Raw genomic sequence first — 20,507 nt, forward strand, 5'->3', positions numbered from 1 at the left:
GCAAGCAATTTTAAGTACTGCGTAATTTCTTAATATTAGACAATATTTCTTATCTTGCACTGTACTTTATGATGGGTGGGTCGCATCATAAAGTGTTACCAGCAAGTCTTAGCAAAGATTTATCCAAACTCAGTCAAAAAAAGATTTTAACTCAGGATTTCTTCAGTGTAGCGACTCAGAAAGTCTAAGTCAGATAAAGACTTCTTACTTTTAAAAAGTGTATTTGAACGTAGGCGTGTAATGTGATTATTACACTCACCGCAGTTTTAAAATGAATGAGAAACAACGACTCCTACTGTGGCAAAACTTTACTGAATCATGATCAGGTGTTCCAGAAAAATAAGTTTATATATAAAAATGAGACTTCACAGTCTGCTTTTTTCCAGTCAGTCAGATCTGTAATACTTCCCTACTTCCTCTGTAATTAGAAAACAACTCAAGTCTCCTCAGAGTAGTAACTATACTGCCAAGGTAGTCTTAAAAAATATGTCTACTTCATATCAACAGCAGCTGAAGCAGTTACAGTGAAACGTTAAACCTGTATGCTACAACATGTAATATTTGAATAGTTACACTGAGCTGCGGCATAAACGCTGCTAAGACGACATCGAAAAAACAGCCAGCTTCCCTTGTTGAAGACATAATGAGAAGTACTACAGAGCCACAACCTGAGTGAGTGGCCAGACTTGTGATTACAGTAACAGTGAGATACTACAACTCTATCATTCAAGAGTCAAAGTAAGATATTTAATAACTCCCAGGGTGCAGACGGAGGCCTCACCTTGCTCTCATACAAAATCGGCTTTCAGGATATTTCACAGGTTAAACGATTTCAGCAAAGGTGACATACGGGTGGCATCTCCAGCATCTTCCCATCAGACACGTGGAGCACATTCATGTACATAAGGCAAAGTAACAGCTACGACATGTTGGAGAGTCGAATCCATTCAGATACCCGGACATATCTCCCACCACGCAGTCCAGCGATCACAGGAGCTCAAAGTTTAGTGAGTAAACAGGAATGAGAGTGGGGTACAAGTGTGGATTAAAATTTAAATTATAAGATGTGATCGGAATCAAAACAGGAAGTCCTCATGATGGTGGTGGGGCCATTTAAAATCATCAAAAGCTACAACGAGCAGGAACAGGATCATAAAAAAAAAAAATCAGCTGAAAAACTAAAATCATCATCATCATCATCATCATCATCATCATCATCATCTAATGTGGGAAAAATAAAAATCATCTTAAGGTCCAGTGTTTGAAGGTAATCCAGTGACGTTTCCAGATCCAGTGGCTACATCATGTAGTGTTAGTGGGTTTAAACACTAAGCTTATATCTCGTCCGTCCATCATCCAGTGTGGCTCAGCAGCTTCACACAGAGGGAAGCTCAGAGTAGCAGAGGTCCAGCGGTTTGCACTGCAGGTGCTTAAACCCAGAGCCAGACCGTCCACCAGAGTCTCAAAGCAGGCAGTGATGCTGCTGAGAGCGCTTTGGGTGACTGGATGGACTCGGTAACGGCAGGTTACTAACGTGGTGCACAAACAGGAGACTAAAAACAAGGTTTTCTTAATACTGAGGCTAAAATGTTTGTATACACCATTTTACAAAGACTAAGCTCGACGCCATGAGATCATTAAAAAAAAAGTACTTCATATTGCTGATCTGTGTAGCTACGGTTGTGGTCGCGGTGGTTTACAAGCTGCCTCTTTTGCGTTTTCAGACTCAGCCGGCCCGCGTGTAGGTGGGTGAGGGGGTGAAGCGGGAAACCAGGCGGGAAGATGAAGAGCGTGATGGCGGCCGCTCGTTTCTTCATCAGAGCTCAGTGGTCAAGAGACCTCTGGGTTTGGCTCCATCCTCTGAGGCTGGCGGCTGACCCACAGTGCTGTGGACGAAGGAGTGGAAGAGACGGTAAAATTACTGCATCAGAAAAGAAAACAACACGTTTGTGTGCAGGAACCAGTTTTATGAGTCGTAAGTTTGATAAATATAAAAATTACTAAGCTGTGAACACGCCGCAGTCTGACAACCTGCGACAACTTAATAGCTTTAGAGTTTTACCTCTTTCAATCAACAGTAAAATAAAATTTTATGCACTGAATTTACATTGTTGTGTGTCCAAAATGGCAGAGTTAAGGTCACATGGTTAGCATTCACGCATCTATAAACCATCCATATCTCACACTTACAACCTCGTAAGAACTCAAACACTGGAAAAATAACGTGAAATTAAAAGCCCAGATTTGATACTTACTGTATGGAAAACAAAATGCAAAGCTTCAGTACATAGAATAGAATAGAATGCCTTTATTGTCATTATACAGTTGTACAATGAGATACAGAGCATCTCCTACTCAGTGTATATATTTAAGCTACTGTACACACAAAACAAAAGGAAAATTTTTTTTTTTTAAAAGTGGGCACGTCTTTTTTTTTTCTTCTTTTCCAGAATTCCATTTGAATTTTCCAGAATTAAAATCAGAATTCCGACTTTTTTCTCAGAATTCTGAAAAAGAAGAAAAGTATCCATAATTCGAAATTTCGAGTTAGCTCTGCCAATCAGTAATCTACGTGGAGACACAAGGATCTCATCATTTGTGAAGCCACGCTGAAAATAATCAGCAATTTGTGCATTGATGACTGGCTGTAATACCGGTAGCTTAGCTGTAGCATTTGTAGCTGAGGGCTTCAGCTTCCGGGTAACAAGGAAATGACATCATTCACGTAGTTTACTGATTGGCAACGCTAACTCGAATTTTGAGTTATTAACTCCAAATTTTGAGAAAAGTCAGTCAACATTTCAAGCTTCCTTTCTCAAAATTTTGAGAAAGATATCTCGAAATTTTGAGTTATGGATGCTTTTTTTGTGTGTGTGTGGCAGAAACGGGCTTCCATAGTTCGGTGATCACTGTGTGTAACTTCAAAAATCTGGCACGATATAAGGAAAACAAAAGAACCAGACACACCGCCACATTACGAGGTTAAAGGTCATATCCTTCAGACTCTTCTAATCCCAACTTTTGAAGAACTGAGGCGTGAATGAGAAGTCGGCTTGAACTCAGATGTTGACCTCACAGAAAGTCAGAATAATGGTGCTGCGTTTGATTTGTGATGTTCTGACTTGCTGTCACTGAAACACCTGCTTTTTAGAGCCCAGCATGTGTTAAACAGAGTTCTGCTGTTCTTCAGTATTGTTTTTCATTTCTGATTGTTTAATATTGATCCATTCACAAGTAAAATAATAAAAAACTAAGAAAAAGCTGTGTGCATAAAGGACCTGAAAAACAATTGTAATTTGCTTTGCTGCCTTTTCCTCCACAAACAAAATACTCATGTTAAATTCATGTTAAACTCTCAGGGATGTTCTCTTCTGAAACTTCAGTCGCAGTGAAGTGAGGAGGAGGCGTTTCGTGCTCTTCAGCGACGGCTGCAATGTAAAAAACAAACTTTGGGTTTGAAATGCAAAAACTTTTACCTGGTGGAGACGGCGTTACGTGTGTGAGTGAGGTGAGGGAGGGCTGAGGTGAGGGATGCTCCCCCATCTGAAGGGAGAAGAGGATTGACCTTAGATGGGGGGTCAAGGTCGAGCAGGCCGTTAGTAAAGGCGCCGGAAGGCTGCATGAGAAGGGGATGAGGGAGAAGGACGGAGGTCAGTGTCTACAGCGCCTCTACATTAGCCAAACTGCACGGCGACTATGGAAGTGCAGAGAAGCCTCATGGTTCAGAACAATGAATCAAAGTTAAAACAGCTTCTAAAACATTTTTAACATCTCACAGCCAACCTGGAAAAAAACAACAACAGGTTTAGAAAGTGAGGCTGATAAACTCACAGCGGTCGTGGGGATGATCCAGCGCGGTGTGATGAGAGGTTTGGTCGGCTGCACCGGTGGGAGCTACAACAACGTCACAAGAATGTTAGCATCCATGCTAAAGGTCTACTTTAACCTACAGCTGACCTCCATACACAACACAGCTGAACCCCAACATGTGACATCAGTATTAGACACATGTTTACTATGAGCTTTAAGGCTTCATCCCTCCAAACTAATAAAACATCCATTAAATCCACTGGATCAATCATCCCTATTAAAGTTGAAACACCTTTAAATAAGAATCCAGCATGAGCCATGTTCAAACTGTGATGGGACTGCTGACTGTGTGCACACCTGCTGAGGTACAGGTGTCACTACAGAGGCAGTCACACACACATGCAGTGGGAGTGTCACTGCAGATTATTCAGGACACAGTGCAGTAATTCTTACCACAGGAGTTGGATCAGTGAAGTCAATAAGGTTGTCAGAAAGTGGGGCGGCGCTTTGCAGGTCAACCTCCTCTGCTTTAACCTGCAGCGTGACAAAAACACTCTTTATTACAACACGCAGGCAGTAAAGAAACCGTCTACTTCCTGTGTTAGTCACATGCAAACACCGGGCTGTGCAGGCACAGATTAAAGGGTAAATTAACTCTACTCGCACAAAGTGTTTTATTCACACGTTCACTTTATTCTATATAAACATTCAAAATCAGATGAACGCATCTCAGAACAACTCGGTTCAGTATCTTGCTCAGAGATACTTTGGCATGCAGACTGGAGCAGATGAAGTGGATGACCTGCTATTGTTACCAATTGCATCACAATGAAGACTGAACCTACTGGGGTGCCACGCTAGTCGGCTAAGAACTCAGGCCAGGAGTGAGCCGGTGCGTACCTGGACGCCCATCCCCAGACACAAAGAACCACCAAACTGAGTATTGCTGCTGACCGCGTCCATCCCCACATGACCACAGCGTGTCAGTGCCCTCGAAATAGTATTTCATGGGCACAAATAAGTATTTCGTGGGCACGTTATACCCATTTCGTGCCCACGAAGTAGTGTTTTGTGGCCACAATTTATTTATTTTTTTGGACCATGTCATCAGAGGAGCTCTGTACAAATCCCCCAATCTGATACTGGCAAAGTGTACCTAAAGAAGTGGCTGGTGAGTGTAAAGCACAACAGTAGTCATCACCTGTGAGCTGTCACATTACCTTTGGTGCCGGGGCTTCACTGGTCGACTCGGAGGACTTTTTGGGAGCAGAAGGTTTTAAATCTTCAGCCAACCTCTCAGCGCTGAAAACAGGAGAAGAAATGGTATCAAACAAACATGTGACCGTGTAATTTCAACAACTTTTAACACATTTCCTGTGAGTCACCAAACACCCCAAAGAGACTTTCACCACTTTTAAACTCAAACTTTAAGAGCACAGACCCACACAGCACAGCTAACTGTGTGTCTGCTTTTATGTGTCACTGTCTGCAGAGACGGCAGCAGTATCCAGGCAGAACTCAAGTCATGTGATTTAACACACCCGGGCCGACACACACACACACACACGCACACACGCATTACTCAAACACACCAGCAGATGTCAGCAAAGACTATAAGGACTTTAATCTGCCCCATTAATGTTTCACTGCCTGTTTGGCTGATGCAGGACTTTACATTTATCCCTGTTAACATTATTTTAAACCATTTGATCTAAATGTGCAACTCTCATGCTTTTGTGTTTATCTTACCTTAACAAATTCTTGAAAACAAATCAACTTTTGCTAACTATGAAAAATCAAACTCTTTACCTTAACTTCAATCAACCTACAAAGCCAGGACACTTTGTCATTGGTAATATAAAAAAAAAAAACAATATTTGAAGGCCTTTAAGACCCGTGAGAGATCTGATGCAACAAAGTACAAACCACAGTAATGTTTTGATTTTCTAAATAAAGGCTCACCTGGCACCTGCAGATGAGACCAGGGAGGGGGCGGGCTTCAGCAGGTCCCAGGTGTCCTGGACGTCAGGGCGGCTGCTAACACAAAGAGACGAGTTACTGCCCATTCGCCCAGAACGCACCTTCAACCTGGCAGAGAGACACACGCATAACGCAGGAGGTCAAACTTATCCAACTACATAAAGTAAACAAAATTACTTTTAAACATGTTTGATTATTATGAGTTTCAGTAGAAATCCTTTTAAAACAACATCGTAGAGCCATGCAAACGGGAAACATTTGCTAAAACCGTCAACAACAGAATCTGCCAAATCCAACGTTGTTTATTCTCCAGCGTGAGTCGCTCACTGCTTCGGTTACGAGCCGGGGTCGTGGACTCGTTTGTCATTCTGTGGAGCGCTGCCGAGCTGGGGCTGACGTAACGTTGTGAGCTATGCTAATAATCCTTATAAATATTCAAGAGGTTAATCAGCTCGAGCAGCAGCGAGCGCTGTGATTGGCTGGGACGAAGCACTGACAGTTGGCATGACTCAGTAAGATGAAGAAACGAGGGCTGAGTTTCAAGACAATGAGGCGCGGTGACAGTGTGCCCTGTGCTGATAGCACGGTGCGCTCTGAAGAGCAGCTTAATGCAAAGATCCTGAAGGGTTAAATAACAGGCTGAGTGGAAAAGTTATTCTATTTTCTTTTATTCTGGAGCCGAACATAATAAGTTATCATATTCCTGAAAGTGCAGGTGAGTGAAAACATGCGTACCTCGCAGAAGCCTCCTGCAGGTTACAGTTTTTATCTCCAAGCATCACAGCGTGTTCCTCCAAAGCCCCCTGCACACAGCAAACAGGCGTTTATGAGGAGAGGGCATTCACGCACGAATCAACATGTCACTTTAGCTGTTTTTATTTAAATGTGTTTAAAAACAAAAGGCTACAAAATACTGAAGGCTCAACTAAAGACTGCTCAGCTGAGTCAGCTGATGAGGCTTTCATTCTGATGGACAAACAGAATCAGAGTACATCTGAGGGCTCTCTCCTCCGTCTCCTCGCCCTCTTGGTCCACGTTTTCACCCCTCGGTCTGTTGCGCACCTTGAGAGCGGCCGCCTCAGCTTGAGCCTTCAGGATGTTACTCTTCAGATCCTCCGGGGTGCGCAGCGGAGTCACGCATGGACTGCTGCCCGCACTGTTCAGCCCGCACTTCTCCGTGAGCTTCACCACATCGTCCTGTTGGAGCAGGGTCAGATGTCACAGAGGCTTCATCAAGCTGTGCTGCACATGTGTTTGTTTATGCTGAACTGCCAGTGAACTACACAGAAGTGCTGCTGGTCTCCATCAAAGCAACCACAGTCTGATTTTAGTGGAAATAACACAAACACACTCGCCTGGTTGTTCATGGCCACGTTGACGTTGATGTTATTTCTCGGAGCAGCGAGAAGCGGACTGCTCTCCAACTCCAGCTGCTTCAGACGAGCTGCTGCTTCTGAGGAGTCGCACATAAACACAGACAAACCAACCGAGTTATCTTTGCTTTATTCATATCGTTAATAAGTAATCGTCTCTTCTCAGGACCCGGATGTTTATTAACAGTCAGCTCTGGGCCTTTTTCCTAACTGTGTTGGTTGAGTGTAACTATTGCTGGCTTTAATAGAAAAATAAAAGTGAATCAACAGTCAGTAAGGTTGCACCAGGCGGAAACCGTCAGGGTTAAAAATGAGGCCAAAGAGTGAGAAACTGCAGTTCCTCTATCACAGCTCATTCCCCCGTGAGGTGACATCACAGACTGGCCTGAAACATTTCAAAGTAAAGGTGCACTTTTTAGTAAGAATGATGCAAAAACGTCATGTCCTTGTTTTTGTTTTCTCTAATCAGGAGGAGTGCTTTCAGGTTTGTATTATCTCATGTGTATTTTTTTAAAGAGCGAGTTTCTGTTCACAGTTCATGCAGGATTTGTGACGCCGTTGACGCTCGTGTTTCTGTTGATCTGTGGAACATCTTAATGAACTTACCCGCTTCAGACTGTCTGTGCCGTGGTTTTGGCAAGTGAAACTCTGCTACCTACTTGGTAATAATTAACAGCTGTGTTCCTGTGTATTGCACGTTGTACAGTGGATGGATTCAGCCGCCTACCCAGGCTTACCAGCATGAGCCAATACCTGAGCACCTGTGGCTGGTCTTCCAGTTGGTGCTCTCACTATACAACAGTCTCTTAAAAGAGACATGTATTGTTTTACAGCAGTTTTCTTTAAAGCCTGGCTTCTAAGACAAGTTTTTAAATATTGGCCAGTTCGCTGTAGCCTTACCAGCGAGACTCAGCGCATCTTCTGCAGCGACGCTAGCACCGGCATAGGCAGCGGCTTGTCCGGGCTCCTCGATAGCTGTGACAGCAGGAACAACAGGAGCTCTGAGGACATCATCGATGCATGTCTCCATTAGGTCAGCAACCACTGGCAAACTAGAGACATACAAGAAGAGAAAGGATGGCAGATTCAGCCATTTCAACCTGGGTTGTGGATGGAAGGGTTAACAATAAATGCATTTAAAGAGAAAACAGAATTGAGGCCGTTTTACTGGTTTTTAACCCAAACTGGAAGAAAAGGATTGTGATTCATACAGCTTACCTTGATAACGTATGAACGGACTCTGCAATGATGACAGAACTGATCCACGCTGATATAGCAGAACGTGTTTAAGAGTAACACACCAACATCCAATAATATGTCAAATTAATATTACTAAAACCAAAAAAGCATAAAGATATACTTGTAACCATAGTCTTTAACCACTAACATCATCACCAACGTCAACTTAAAGGGTCACGTTGCCATCATGTGGAAAAACTATTGTATTTTCTAACAGAGACGTTTGAAACCAGAGTCCACGGAGGGCAAAAATGTCTCCTCCTGAGGTAAAAACGCTGCCCACAAAATAACTTTAGTAGGAAATAATGCGGTGTAATATTCTCAGAATTAGAGGTGCTTGAAGCAGAACATTTGACACACGGATTTTAGCAGAAGCTCTTCCAGCAGCTCGTAATTACCTCATATTTCTGTAGCCTGAAGACACAGCAAAACATAACAAATGTTGTATATTACAACATTCTGCCTGGAGAGTACAGGGGTTAAAGAACACCACACAAAAAGATGTGAAGAAAAGTGCGATTCTTTGTAGGTGGGCTCAAAAATCCAATAAATATGTTAAGAGAACCACCGTGAGGAGGAATCCAGCCATAAGACACGAAGGCAAATCTGACAGATGCATATACCACCGAGGAGACTCACACCGACTGGCACTACGAAACCAGCAACTGGTTACTCCCTGGTCTTATTCAGTCCTCCACAAAGGCAGCAGCATTTTTAAATATCTGTTTGCACACGTTTATCCGATACAAGATCGCTGAAAAATCCTACATCGTAATCCAGTAACCCGGTACGACTCACGTATATCGACTTAATTATACAATCACCAGATTTGGATTTGACTGAATATTACAGTGTGATAAATGTGAGAGTATCAAACTGGGCCGAACGCTTACAATGAGGATCTTTTTGGGTGATGATAAGTTGATTTGTTCCAAACCGAAAACACAAACTTTATCACATTACCGACAATAAAATATTCTTTGCACTATATTCTAAAGCAAGGATGAGAACTTAAATGTACGACTTACTTCCAATGTGTATTTATTAGCTTCTTTAATTGGCTTAAAACAATCGAACATAGAATCACAAAAGTTGTGACCGTGTTAAATAAAATAATTCTAACAAACATCCAAAGTTGGAGCCTTTTCTGATTTCATCATTTCAAAATAAGACTGATCTGAAATACAACTAACTTTATTTAAAACTATCCTGCTTTGATTTTAAATCGAACAGTTTCTGAAGACAAACACTTTGGTCATGTTGTAAACAATTAACTACATAATATTACATATTTATCTTCATTTGGTGGAGATGTACAATAAACAGTGTAATTACGATGTAAGATCAGTGCATTTGAATTATTGACATGATTATTCAGCTATTTAACCGTGGCGTGCTCGCAGTTAGACGTTACTGTACCGCAGCATGTTTTAATGCATTATTCTAGCTCGATCTGTTGCTAGAAGTCGAATGAGGCGGCAGCATCAGGTTCATTTCAGAAGCTTTCACAGAAGCTCAACATAAAATATGATTAGGCAACAATAAAACCTTCAAACAGAGAATTTAACCAATCCAGAAATTATTTGGAAATCACCTTAGACATGGTGAACCGTTAGCTTCATTTTTCACCTACAGCCAAAACCCTTTCAGACTAATCTGTCTACAGATGAACGACATCCACCCTCTTATCCAACTCCCTTTTAAACAGAGCAGCAGAAATGCAAGAACAGATTCACTTTTTCATTTATAAAAATGTTTAACTGAATTTAAACACAGCAGTAGGGTGTGAAATATTACAAACACAGGAAATTGTTTCTGAGACTGAGGGGGAGAAGGAGCAGAAGAGGACCGGCCTAAATCCCCCAGAACCTCTGTGACCTGCTGTTTCCTCACAGAGTCAAGACTGGAATTGAATTCATAAAACTGAGCCTGATACCATCTCACCCCAGCCTGCCAGTCCCCCCCGAGGTTTGGCATGAAGGTCAGAAGGAGGAAAAAGAGGGGGGAGGAGGACAGAAAGAAGAGGCTAGGAATGAGAGGGAAAGGAGCAACGGGAAGTTCTCTTTTCAAAACTGTCGCTGAACCAAAGGTCAAGGAGCAGAGGCATGAGGTGCAGAGATGGACTGAAGGGAAAGGATGTGAAGGAGAGCCTGGACAAATGTGGGTAGTGTTAGACTTCTGCTGAGGAACGCTTCACTTAATCAGAAATCTGTACATTCGCACAAAGTGTGTCCATCCATGTGGTCAGACGCTTTCTGAGGCGAGTCACTTCACTGCTGAGCCTTTCCCATTCATTAGCGTGCAGACCAGTTCGCGCCGGTACAGCCGGTGAGACGGCGGTCAGCTGGTCGGATCTGTCCAACTCCGTTTGGGGAGCTTTGATGAAACATGAGCAGGGAGGATGGAGGGAAGAGGACACCTGAGGAGAATATGGTGGCGGTGAAAGAGTGACAAAAGGAAGGTGATGAGGTAGTGAAGATACAGGGCGTGGGAGGTAAAGTAATGAGTAAGACTGGGAAGAAAACAATTATTGGAATGAGTCAGAAGAAGAAGATTGTTAAAAGAAAAGAAAGGGAATAAAGAAGGCAGCAGGAAGCTGATAACATGAACGTAGGAGTGTGTAATAACTGCGACAAGTTGTGTAAATATGTTACCATTTATTCAGTGACAAAAACAGCCGCTCTGATGGGCATAAATCATTCTGAATAAATGAATAAGACAGGTTTGCGTGACAAGCTCTGCAGTGTCAGGCTCTGCCATCCAGCTTATAGCAACACTGTCTGAAGTGTGGTGTGACATATGCTGTCACATAAACACTTAAGTAAAGTGGACTGGATGTCTCTGGGGCATCGGTGACCTGGCTTTGCACCTCTAGGGGCTGATGTTTGACAGCTCATGTCAAATCCATGTTTATACTGTTTATATATTCCTGAGCAGAAGCTTTTATCCACGACGGGTCTCCTGGGAGTTTGGGTCCAAACTGGGACTGACTTGATGGTACTAGATGATAAGTGGGTGAACTTCCAGTGACCTTTAGGTTTTGCGTGCAGTGTTTAGCAACAGAGATTTGATTTGTATTTTTCATTTTGTCTTTTTTAAATTGTTAAATCGTTTCCAAAGGGACTGAGCTGAGACTAATCCACTAACAGCTTACAGGACTGAACAAGGGTCAGGGAGGGGGCGACCTTTAAAGGCACAGCATGGCAGTATGGGACACTGATGATGTCACTGTGGGCTCATTAACGCCTTTAAACTAGTATTTCTCACATTTTAGTTTCACTTTGTTTTTTGCCATTACGCTCGCCTGAAATACTCCCCAATGTTTCCACTCTCACCATAACATGAAGGCTTTTGTAATCTGCTGCCACTGATGATTAGTTTTATTTATATACATTTTACAGAGATGATCATAGCGTATGTATGCATGTTAATTAATCTGGATGACACCATATAAACTGCCCAAGATATCAAAAATGTCAGCATGTATACGGCATTTGGGGATTATTTTTATAACACTCGAATCCTTACAAATAATATGTGTTTTTATGCTGAACATTGATGTTATGTGTGCGTTTTTGGCCAAGCAGTTTTTAGAAGTTCTGCCTGGTAAATATAATCTAGACTAGAACGTCTGCATCACAGCTTAACATCAGGGTTACAGGTATCAACTTATTTCTCTGTTGACTGTTCATGTTATCAGGCGGGTTATGGGGGGGGGGGGGGGGGGGGGGGGGTCCATGCAAAAAAAAAAACCATCCCATTGATTTCAAAGCGAGAGAAAGCAGAGCTGGAGAGGAGAAAGGAAAGAGCACGGGGGGATTAGTCGAACGCATTAGTGATGTAACAATGTCACTGTCAAAGCATCCTCCTCGTGTCCACTCAGTCGGTTATAAACAGACTCATCTCGGTGTAAGATCTTGTGCTGATGAAACATTTTTAATGATGCACAAGTCCCTGAAGGCTCGACAGCATCGCCTCAAGAACACAGAGCATCGCTGGCCCGTACGTGTCGCTGAAACGATGGCATCAGACGCAAACTTAATCTTTCCTAAAAGCTATAAAAACACTGGCAGCTGTCAGTGCTCTACCTCAGCCCCTCAGTACAGGGGCTTACGGTATCAGTGTCACAATCCTACGTCGCCTCATTCTCGAGTTATCGCATTCACAAACTTGGGTGTCCACGCCGCCTGGCCAGCAGGTGACGCCAATACCTGATCAGCCTTTTATGGCTGAGGGGTAAAAACAGGAAATGTGTAACATCATCATTTTTATCTATGTGAGAGCAGGAATGCTAAGATTTTTATGAAAAAAATCAAGTGAATGAATAAATATTACATAAACTCATTTTCAGGGTATATTAGGTATTTACAGTCTGCAGACTGAGGCCATGTAAATGCTTTGGCCTGATTTAAGATTATGTCTTATGTCAATTTAAAGGACAATTAGGTTTTTTTCCTACTGGGCATCATTTACAGTAATGGCAAACTAATTGGTAAACCGCTCTGAATCTCTTTAGCCGAGGGTACAAATGACTCACATTCACGGAAACACACCACGCTGACGTGAGCCAGGATTATTGTTTAAGTCTAAAAACAAAAATGAGCCAGTGCACCACAGACGTGACAGGAAGTCCTGATTTATAGCTGAGCAGAAATGGTTTCAGCCTGAGCTGCTAATCCGAACGAGCCTTCTTGTATGCGGGTCAGAAACATTCACTCTTTTATACGAGGATTTTCCAGCATAAAGCCGAGGTCTCTTCTGGGGATAAGATATATCTGACAACTCATCTGTAAATAAACACCGATTCACACACAGCTGTTGTTCTGGTGCTTTCCCTAAAGTTTTCCAGTATGAGGTTGGTGGTTCACAGGATGCTCAGAATGACATCAGAAGAAAAAAAGAAAGGATACCTACACACTACAAAGCACCAACAGTATCAAAGAGAATAGATCCGAAGCTGAAATCACGTCGCTAATTCCCGCACAGCAGCCCAAATCACAACATCATTCCCGGCACCGATTTGCTGGCATTCCATGCTGATCAAAAGGGAACAAACAGCAGAATTGTTGTCTGTTCGGTGCAAGAAAACCCATTTCCAAAGCCACAGTCTCAAAGCCGATAGTGCACAGCGAATGATTGGTTAAAGCGAGAGCATGTCAATGTTCAGTCTGACTGTACCTACCAGCGTGCTGCCAGACAATTATCCTCAGTACATAATCATACTGGAACACACAAGGAAACACGGGAGGTTTATAACAAAGCTGGATGCTTACATACATTCATGCAAATGCACATTTGTGTTCATTCACACACAATACATCCATAAATAACAGATCAAATCACAGAAAGAAGCCTGAAATTATTTAAACATCGCTCTGAGGCTGAATGATGGGAATAAAAAAATACAGTAGAAAGATAAAAAGTGTCATCATCCACGTCCTCCTGCCCATCTCTGCTGCCTGTCCACTCTGGTGTCCTTCCATACTCGTGGTCTTACATGAAAATTATTCTCACAGCACGATGAGGCCAGTATCATGGCTTTTTTTTTTCTCCAATCAACAATCAGGAAACAGTTAAAACATTTAAAAGGAATCAGGTGAGTGGCCCTCCCTTAGTTTTAACCCAAATCTTTTTGCTGTGTGTCTTCCTGCATCTTTCTTTCATACAGCAATGAGCAGCTGTAAGTAGTCACCGACATTCAAAAAAACGGAATCAACTTTAAAATCCTGATTCAGTTTTCTAAAATGCTCGTCAGGGAGAAAGATGAGCTCAAAAAATTAAAGATCTAGAGGTTGAAATGCAAAAGAAGTGAGGCTGAAATCTTTAAATGTGCAGGTACCAACCTTCTTTTTTCTCCCCCAGGACTCCTGGGCAGAGCCTCGATCTCCATTGGTCCATGTGCAGAAGCAGCAACCGGGCTGACCACAGGCATGGCTGACCATGCACTTCTGCTGGGGGTCACCTGGAGGAGCACAGAGCAAACAAGTTAAAGCTACACATGCACAAAGATGGCCGAATGGATGATTAAACCTGGGGATATTAAAATGACTGAGAAAAAGAAGGAACATGTGCACGAACGGCTGAAATCTTTTATCATCAAACTGCATCTATTCACAGGACTTCATTTGCTCTCTCGGTGATAACATCTAAAGCTGCTGTTCTATTTCCCCAGATAACAGTGGAGGAATTAAAAAAACAGCAGTTTTTCTCCTCACCTTGTTGTCTTTGCTGGAAGTGACTCCATTGCCTGAGGAAAGAGCCCTGAGAGAAAGAAACTGATTTTATTTAAAGAGCAAACAGCTCTGCTCAAGCATTCTTAATATAGTTTATTTGGTTTTACACTGCAAGCAACTGAAATGTTTCTCTAATAAAAAAACCCCCCCAAAACCCCAAAAAGGCTAAGAACATTTAAGAAATAAAAGTTTTAAAGTTTTGCAAATTTGGGTGAGCGACCATCATTGGTGGCAAACTGTTCGTGGAGCTTCTAGCCTGCAGGCCACATGCAGGATGGAACAATGAAAACATAAAAGTTGTCTTAAATTATGACAAAGTTTTAATTTAAGGTCTGCCATGAGGCAATTTGAAAACCCTCATAAATAATTAAGACAGCAAGTCTTCATCCATTTGACACAGTCTCATTTATCATAAATGCTTTGACTCAGCAGCTCAGTTCCCACGACAGCTTAAAGCTACAGCTGACATCACGCCTTAGCCCACACACACACACGCCTGTAACAAAAGGCTCTGTGTTGAGATCATAGCTCAGCCTGATGATTAAACTGAAAACTGTGAAAATCTCTACAGATAAATTTATATCATGTGACCCAATATGGGTGTTCAGAAAGAAAGCCTCCATATAATCAATAAATGAGATATAACATTTACACACATTAATGTGAAAATGGTCGGAAAAAAAGAGGACAAATAAAGTATCTTAAATGTACAAGAACAGATTTATACGTCACTGTACTCACTCTGGTGGGTTGAACGGTCCTGGAAAAGCAAAGAAAACACATTAAGAACTGTGTCCACATGAATAATGCTGTTTGTTTACAGCAGACATGACTGTTTTTGCTTTTGTTCATACTGAACCAACATTTAGACCCTTAATTCATTTCTTTGTAGAAGCGTCTTTGAGTTTAATACAAGTAAAGCTACAGTGCAGCCTGCACGAAGGGTCGAGGCCATTTCCAGCATTTACACTGGTGCACAGTGTGCCTGTGTTATAGTTGCAGTTTTAGCGAGGGGCACGTGAGGTTACAGCAGGTTACTCATGTTCTGTAAGATCACCCTGAAAGGTGAGCTACTCTGTACTCTGGGCAGCTTTTCTTTAAGGACCTCTCCTTCCATCCTTCCTCCAGTACTAACTGGTTTTTCCAGACCCTGCAACACAAAGGCCCCCTGGCATGATGCTCATCTTGGAGACTACGTTAGCCTTCACACAGCTACTCCAGGGGGCACTGCTCGGGTGATGAGGAGTACTGTTTTTTTTCTCCAATCACGGAGAAAAAAAACAGTACTAGTTCGGCCTAAGTGGGGCGAGCAGGTCATCATATGCTTTTTACACAAGGAGCAGAGGATTTCTAAAGCTCTGTTAGTTTGTGTCCTCAGGAAGCTTCTCGAGCTTTTGTTACAACTTTATTGCCCAAGCGTACACAGTGTTCCCGAGACTACGTGGCTCGGCACGCAGTGCACATAGAGGGGGACCTTGTGTGCACAGGTGCACGCCTTCCCAACTACTTTAGCCCTTATTCATTCAGCTCACAGGTGAAATTCCTTTGTGGCCAATCAGTCAGTGTTTTTAATTTTTAGCTGTTGAACTGACAAGAAAAATGTCGCAAGAATACTTTCTACTATAAAATATTTCCACCTGATGTTGTGATGCATGCTTACATGAATATTTGTTCCCGTGAGTGTTAATGCTGACTGTCACGTTTCAGGCTGTGCAGGTATGTGTGCGACTGCTCACCTCTGTTGTGCATGGTTCTTCTGGAGTAGCGTCTGCTCGGTCTCCGCTCAAACGATGCTGAGCGCCTTGCTTTGCTGGCCTTTGTTGTCTGGTATTCAGTCTTGCCGCTGATCGTACAAACACAAGAATTTCTTTACAGTTGCAAACACTATTTGTTCCCAACAAACATTTCTTTCTTAATGATGCTCTGTGACAAAAACAGGCGCAGCAATGACCCCTGCTGAACCCTGAAAGCATCCAGGCGATAACCTTTCATTAACAACAAACCCCTTCAACCCCCGTGTTAAATCAACATTACTGCCCGTGCTTATCCAACTGGGTAATGTTTAAACACACAGTTGGGAAGCAGCTTGCTACTGCAGCATGTTGATACTGAGTGCCTGTCAGTACCACTGCAAGTATCTGTGTGTACACACATGGGCTACTTGCATGTATAGAGAATGATTAACTACTGTTTGTCAATCTGAGACTGTCTTCTTGGCGCACAATGACAAACAAACATCAAATTTCTGACATATTAATCTCGAGCAGTCTGCCATAATCCCCGGTTTACGTTTAAGTCTAACTGCACACGTTTCCCACCACAACCATATTTCTCAGAGCTAAAATCCTAATTTTAGCCTCTGATTCCCTTTTTTAAAAAAGCTTGGGAATTATATTTTTAATGATCTGGGATGTAAGGCTAAACGTTATGTAAAACTGATTAAGACCATATAGACAAAAAGACTCCGTGACTCTGAACAACCACATCCTATAAACTGCACTGGCTGTGCATCTCTCACCTGTATCTGAAGCGTGAGCCCATGCGTATGAATCCAGAGCGTGCAGAGTTCTTCTGCACAGGTCCTCTCAGCCTAAAGAAAGCGTGGTGCTCCACAGCACACTTCCAGAGGTGCTTACAGGCCTTGGGGTGGTCCATCCTGAAGACAAAGGTGTGCTCCTGCTCTTTACCCTGAGGAGGATCGGGACAGGGTTGGACTCGATTAAAGCAGTTTGACATTAGAGCAAATTGTGAGAACTTCTGCAGTTGGAGTAGAACTTGACACCGTGGCAGTGACCTGGCAGGTAAAAAGGACTCAAACAAGCCAATGATGTTTTTATTTTTATTTACAATTTTTATGATGAATCTGATGTTTTAAGTACATTTTAAAGTCACTGCATTTTATCGCCCCCTATTGATCAATGGAAGCATTACTGGAAAAACTGCATAAGTTTTGATTATTTTTTTCCACGTCTACATTACATGCCCCAACTATGCATGTACATTAGGCATGCATAGACTTACTGAAGAGCAATAGGAATGACTACTTGGCCATCGAACCTCGAGCTTTTCGCGTCTGCGGTGGAGTACAATCAGAGCTTTCCTTGCAGAAGGGGACAGATATGTGAGGAATGAACGGCTGTACCACCATCGCAGGTGCTGCTTCATTAATCTGATTTCTCAGAGAGACATAGATGAAAGCCCACCTGGCACTGCAGCCAGTTACAAGACCTGGAGCCGGGCCAGTGCCAGTCACACTGTTTCTGCATTTTCATCCATTCTCAGGTGTACTTCTGGTATTTCACACATGCATGAAGCTACACCATAACCTCCCACTCCAAAGGGGAAAAACACAACATCCTTTACACAACAGGGGTTTCAGCAAAAAGGGGAAGTGACTGCTTCTCTTCCTCCACCCGGGCAGACGGGTTTACTGTCAAAATGTCTGTGTGTGCATCACATTACTACAGCATACATTTGTTAAAGGACAGAGTTAGGAGGTGAAAACTCTGTGTGTGTGTGTGTGTGTGTGTGTGTGTGTGTGTGTGTGTGTGTGTGTGTGTGTGTGTGTACATCTACCTGTTTAGACATCTTTGTGAGGACCAGAAACTGGTATTCCACTATACTTGTGAGGACACACACGCTGATCCTCAGAAGTTTGAAGGTATTTTTTGAGGCTCAAAATGTGTTTTTAATGTCAGGGTTACGATTAGGTTTAGGGTAAGGCATTCATTTTTGATGGTCGGGGAAAGCATTATGTCAATTACATGTCCTTGCTAAGACAACAAAACAAGAATGTATGTGTGTTGGTGGGTTTGGGGGGTGCATACCAGAAATACCAGAGGGGGCAGGCTCCTTTATTAACCTCAGTCAAAGACCCGAGGGATGGACACAAACAGACGCTCCACACACACACACACACACACACACACGCGCACACACACGCGCACACACACGCGCACACACACGCGCACACACGCGCACACACGCGCACGTCTCTCTGTTATAATATGGATTGGGAACAACATCAAACAAAGTTTTTTGGGGGGATTTTTCTTTGTTAAGAAACAAAAAATTTGTTGTTTGTTGGAATTTTATGAAAGGATTCAGGATAATGATTTTACACTGTAAGATGAACTTTTCTCAAAATGCTGAAATTCCTGATTCATGTTTCTTTGTGGAAGCGGACACATTAGATGTGTTCAGTGAGTTTCATTAGATCGAACAGTGTAGAGTTACAGCTGCAAAGTAAAGTTTAGCTTTTAAAGCGTCTGGTATTTTGTAATTTACTTCAACCAGACAAGCTGAGAAAAATGATAAAAGTTTGTTCTGACAGGAACAAACGTGCAGCAACCAAAACCAGAGTTAATAAAAAGGTTTAAATTTTGTTAAATTAGCTTTTATTCTTATTACATTTTGATTTTTTTTTCACTTCAGTTTAGCTTCATTAAAAGTTTTTTTAGTTTAGCTTTTATTTGTGTTTATTATGAGTCAGAGTGAAAAATTAGAACAGCCACAGTAATGGAGACTTTGCAGCCTAACGCACACATAAAAACACCTGCTCACACTTAATGTGCTGAATAACGTGATCACACTGGCAGGTGTTACAGTTAAAGACATTTTATCTATATTTTGAATTAATTTAGTCTTGTAAGCACAGGAGTTAGGTCTTATCCATTTATCTAAAATTTCAGTTAAACATTTTTTACACCTGGTTTTACTTTGTTTCTACTCCGTATTCTCCACGGTCTGCTGCCCGTCATGTGTACGTCGTGTGTGTGCGCTCGTGATCACCTGATCATCATCCTCCACGACCACAAGCGTCAGTTTGCTCTTCTTGAAATCCAGACGAGTGATCTTGGGCCTACGACAGTCACACAGGAAGGCAGGACAAAATAAAAGTACGTCTATAAAGCATGAAAAATAAAGTGAATTCGGTCTGAATGAAACGTACCAGAAGAAAAGGCCGATCTTAGTTTGTCCTTCAAACACCAGAACTCCAGTGGGTGTCAGGCCCAGGCTGTACTCGTTACCATCTCGAGCCTGCAGGGCAGAAGTGATGAAAAGACAGGAAGAGAGAAGAAAGAAGACACACACAGAGCTCACATTATGATCTTATCATATGGTAATGTTGCGATGCACATTCCTTTCTCTTCCTGTCTTTCATCAAGGGCACTTCCTGTTTGGAATCCTATGTGTGCTTGATGTGTGTGTAAATGGTACAGAAAGACGCGCCACTTACCTTCACCATATGCATGTCCACCCCGTACATTTCGAGCCACTTGGCTTTATTCAGGTAGTTGATCTCAGCCTGGGCTGGTGTCTGACCTCTGAAAAAGGTGAGGAGGAAACACAAATGCATCAGACTACACTCCCCTCCTCCCCTCCCACCCTCACGTGCTTTCCCTTTGCCTCCTCATCCCCCAAGCCAGCTGTGGGCTCATCTGATCATTGGGGATCCCTTTAATCGTTGAGTCTTTACCTTCTGTTGTGATTTAAAATAACTTTGTGCGAACTAAATAAAAAGAAAATGAAAGTGCAGTCCTAAGATGTTTGATGTCTATGGCAGCGTTGGTATTACATGACTTTATACCTGTGCTCACAAAGACACTACCTGAATAACAATGACACACTTACCTGCACTCCTTCCATGCGTTATATATAGCCAGCTCCATCTCCTCTGTCTGCTCAGGCATGAAGCGAAATTCTGACACAAGATCCAAATTGTGTTCTAATGGATCACAGTCGCCCAACTCAGCTGCAAACACACAGACGCATCTTTACGGTTAATGATGGAATATTTTTTCCCCCATTCAGCATTTTACCAAAATCCCAAATTCAACCCCAGGAAGCACACATGAGGCTCTCCACCACA

The 20,507-nt window shown here is 42.5% G+C and overlaps 1 protein-coding gene across 3 annotated transcripts in view; it reads right to left on the minus strand.

Annotated features, from left to right (window-relative positions):
* Nucleotides 1–290: 290 nt before the first annotated feature.
* The window catches only part of epb41l5 (erythrocyte membrane protein band 4.1 like 5), a 37,611-nt gene continuing 17,394 nt past the window's right edge, over nt 291–20,507 (minus strand). Inside the window, exons 8-26 of one of the 3 annotated variants that reach the window (XM_019352876.2) lie at nt 20,270–20,390; nt 19,875–19,962; nt 19,587–19,675; nt 19,427–19,496; nt 17,154–17,323; nt 16,372–16,478; nt 15,377–15,395; nt 14,618–14,663; nt 14,246–14,364; nt 8,064–8,215; nt 7,146–7,243; nt 6,853–6,987; nt 6,526–6,593; nt 5,773–5,847; nt 5,031–5,112; nt 4,264–4,344; nt 3,832–3,894; nt 3,477–3,616; nt 291–1,886 (exon numbers count right to left, since the gene is read on the minus strand). In XM_019352876.2, the coding sequence (XP_019208421.1) occupies nt 1,817–1,886; nt 3,477–3,616; nt 3,832–3,894; nt 4,264–4,344; nt 5,031–5,112; nt 5,773–5,847; nt 6,526–6,593; nt 6,853–6,987; nt 7,146–7,243; nt 8,064–8,215; nt 14,246–14,364; nt 14,618–14,663; nt 15,377–15,395; nt 16,372–16,478; nt 17,154–17,323; nt 19,427–19,496; nt 19,587–19,675; nt 19,875–19,962; nt 20,270–20,390 (1,793 nt within the window). In that variant the 3' untranslated portion in view covers nt 291–1,816. Of the gene's footprint in view, nt 1,887–3,476; nt 3,617–3,831; nt 3,895–4,263; nt 4,345–5,030; nt 5,113–5,772; nt 5,899–6,525; nt 6,594–6,852; nt 6,988–7,145; nt 7,244–8,063; nt 8,216–14,245; nt 14,365–14,617; nt 14,664–15,376; nt 15,396–16,371; nt 16,479–17,153; nt 17,324–19,426; nt 19,497–19,586; nt 19,676–19,874; nt 19,963–20,269; nt 20,391–20,507 lie in introns of all 3 variants that reach the window. The other 2 variants (XM_019352877.2, XM_019352875.2) reach the window with 2 other exon arrangements.

This window comes from Oreochromis niloticus, linkage group LG16, assembly GCF_001858045.2.
Source record: "Oreochromis niloticus isolate F11D_XX linkage group LG16, O_niloticus_UMD_NMBU, whole genome shotgun sequence".
Classification (NCBI taxonomy): domain Eukaryota; kingdom Metazoa; phylum Chordata; class Actinopteri; order Cichliformes; family Cichlidae; genus Oreochromis; species Oreochromis niloticus.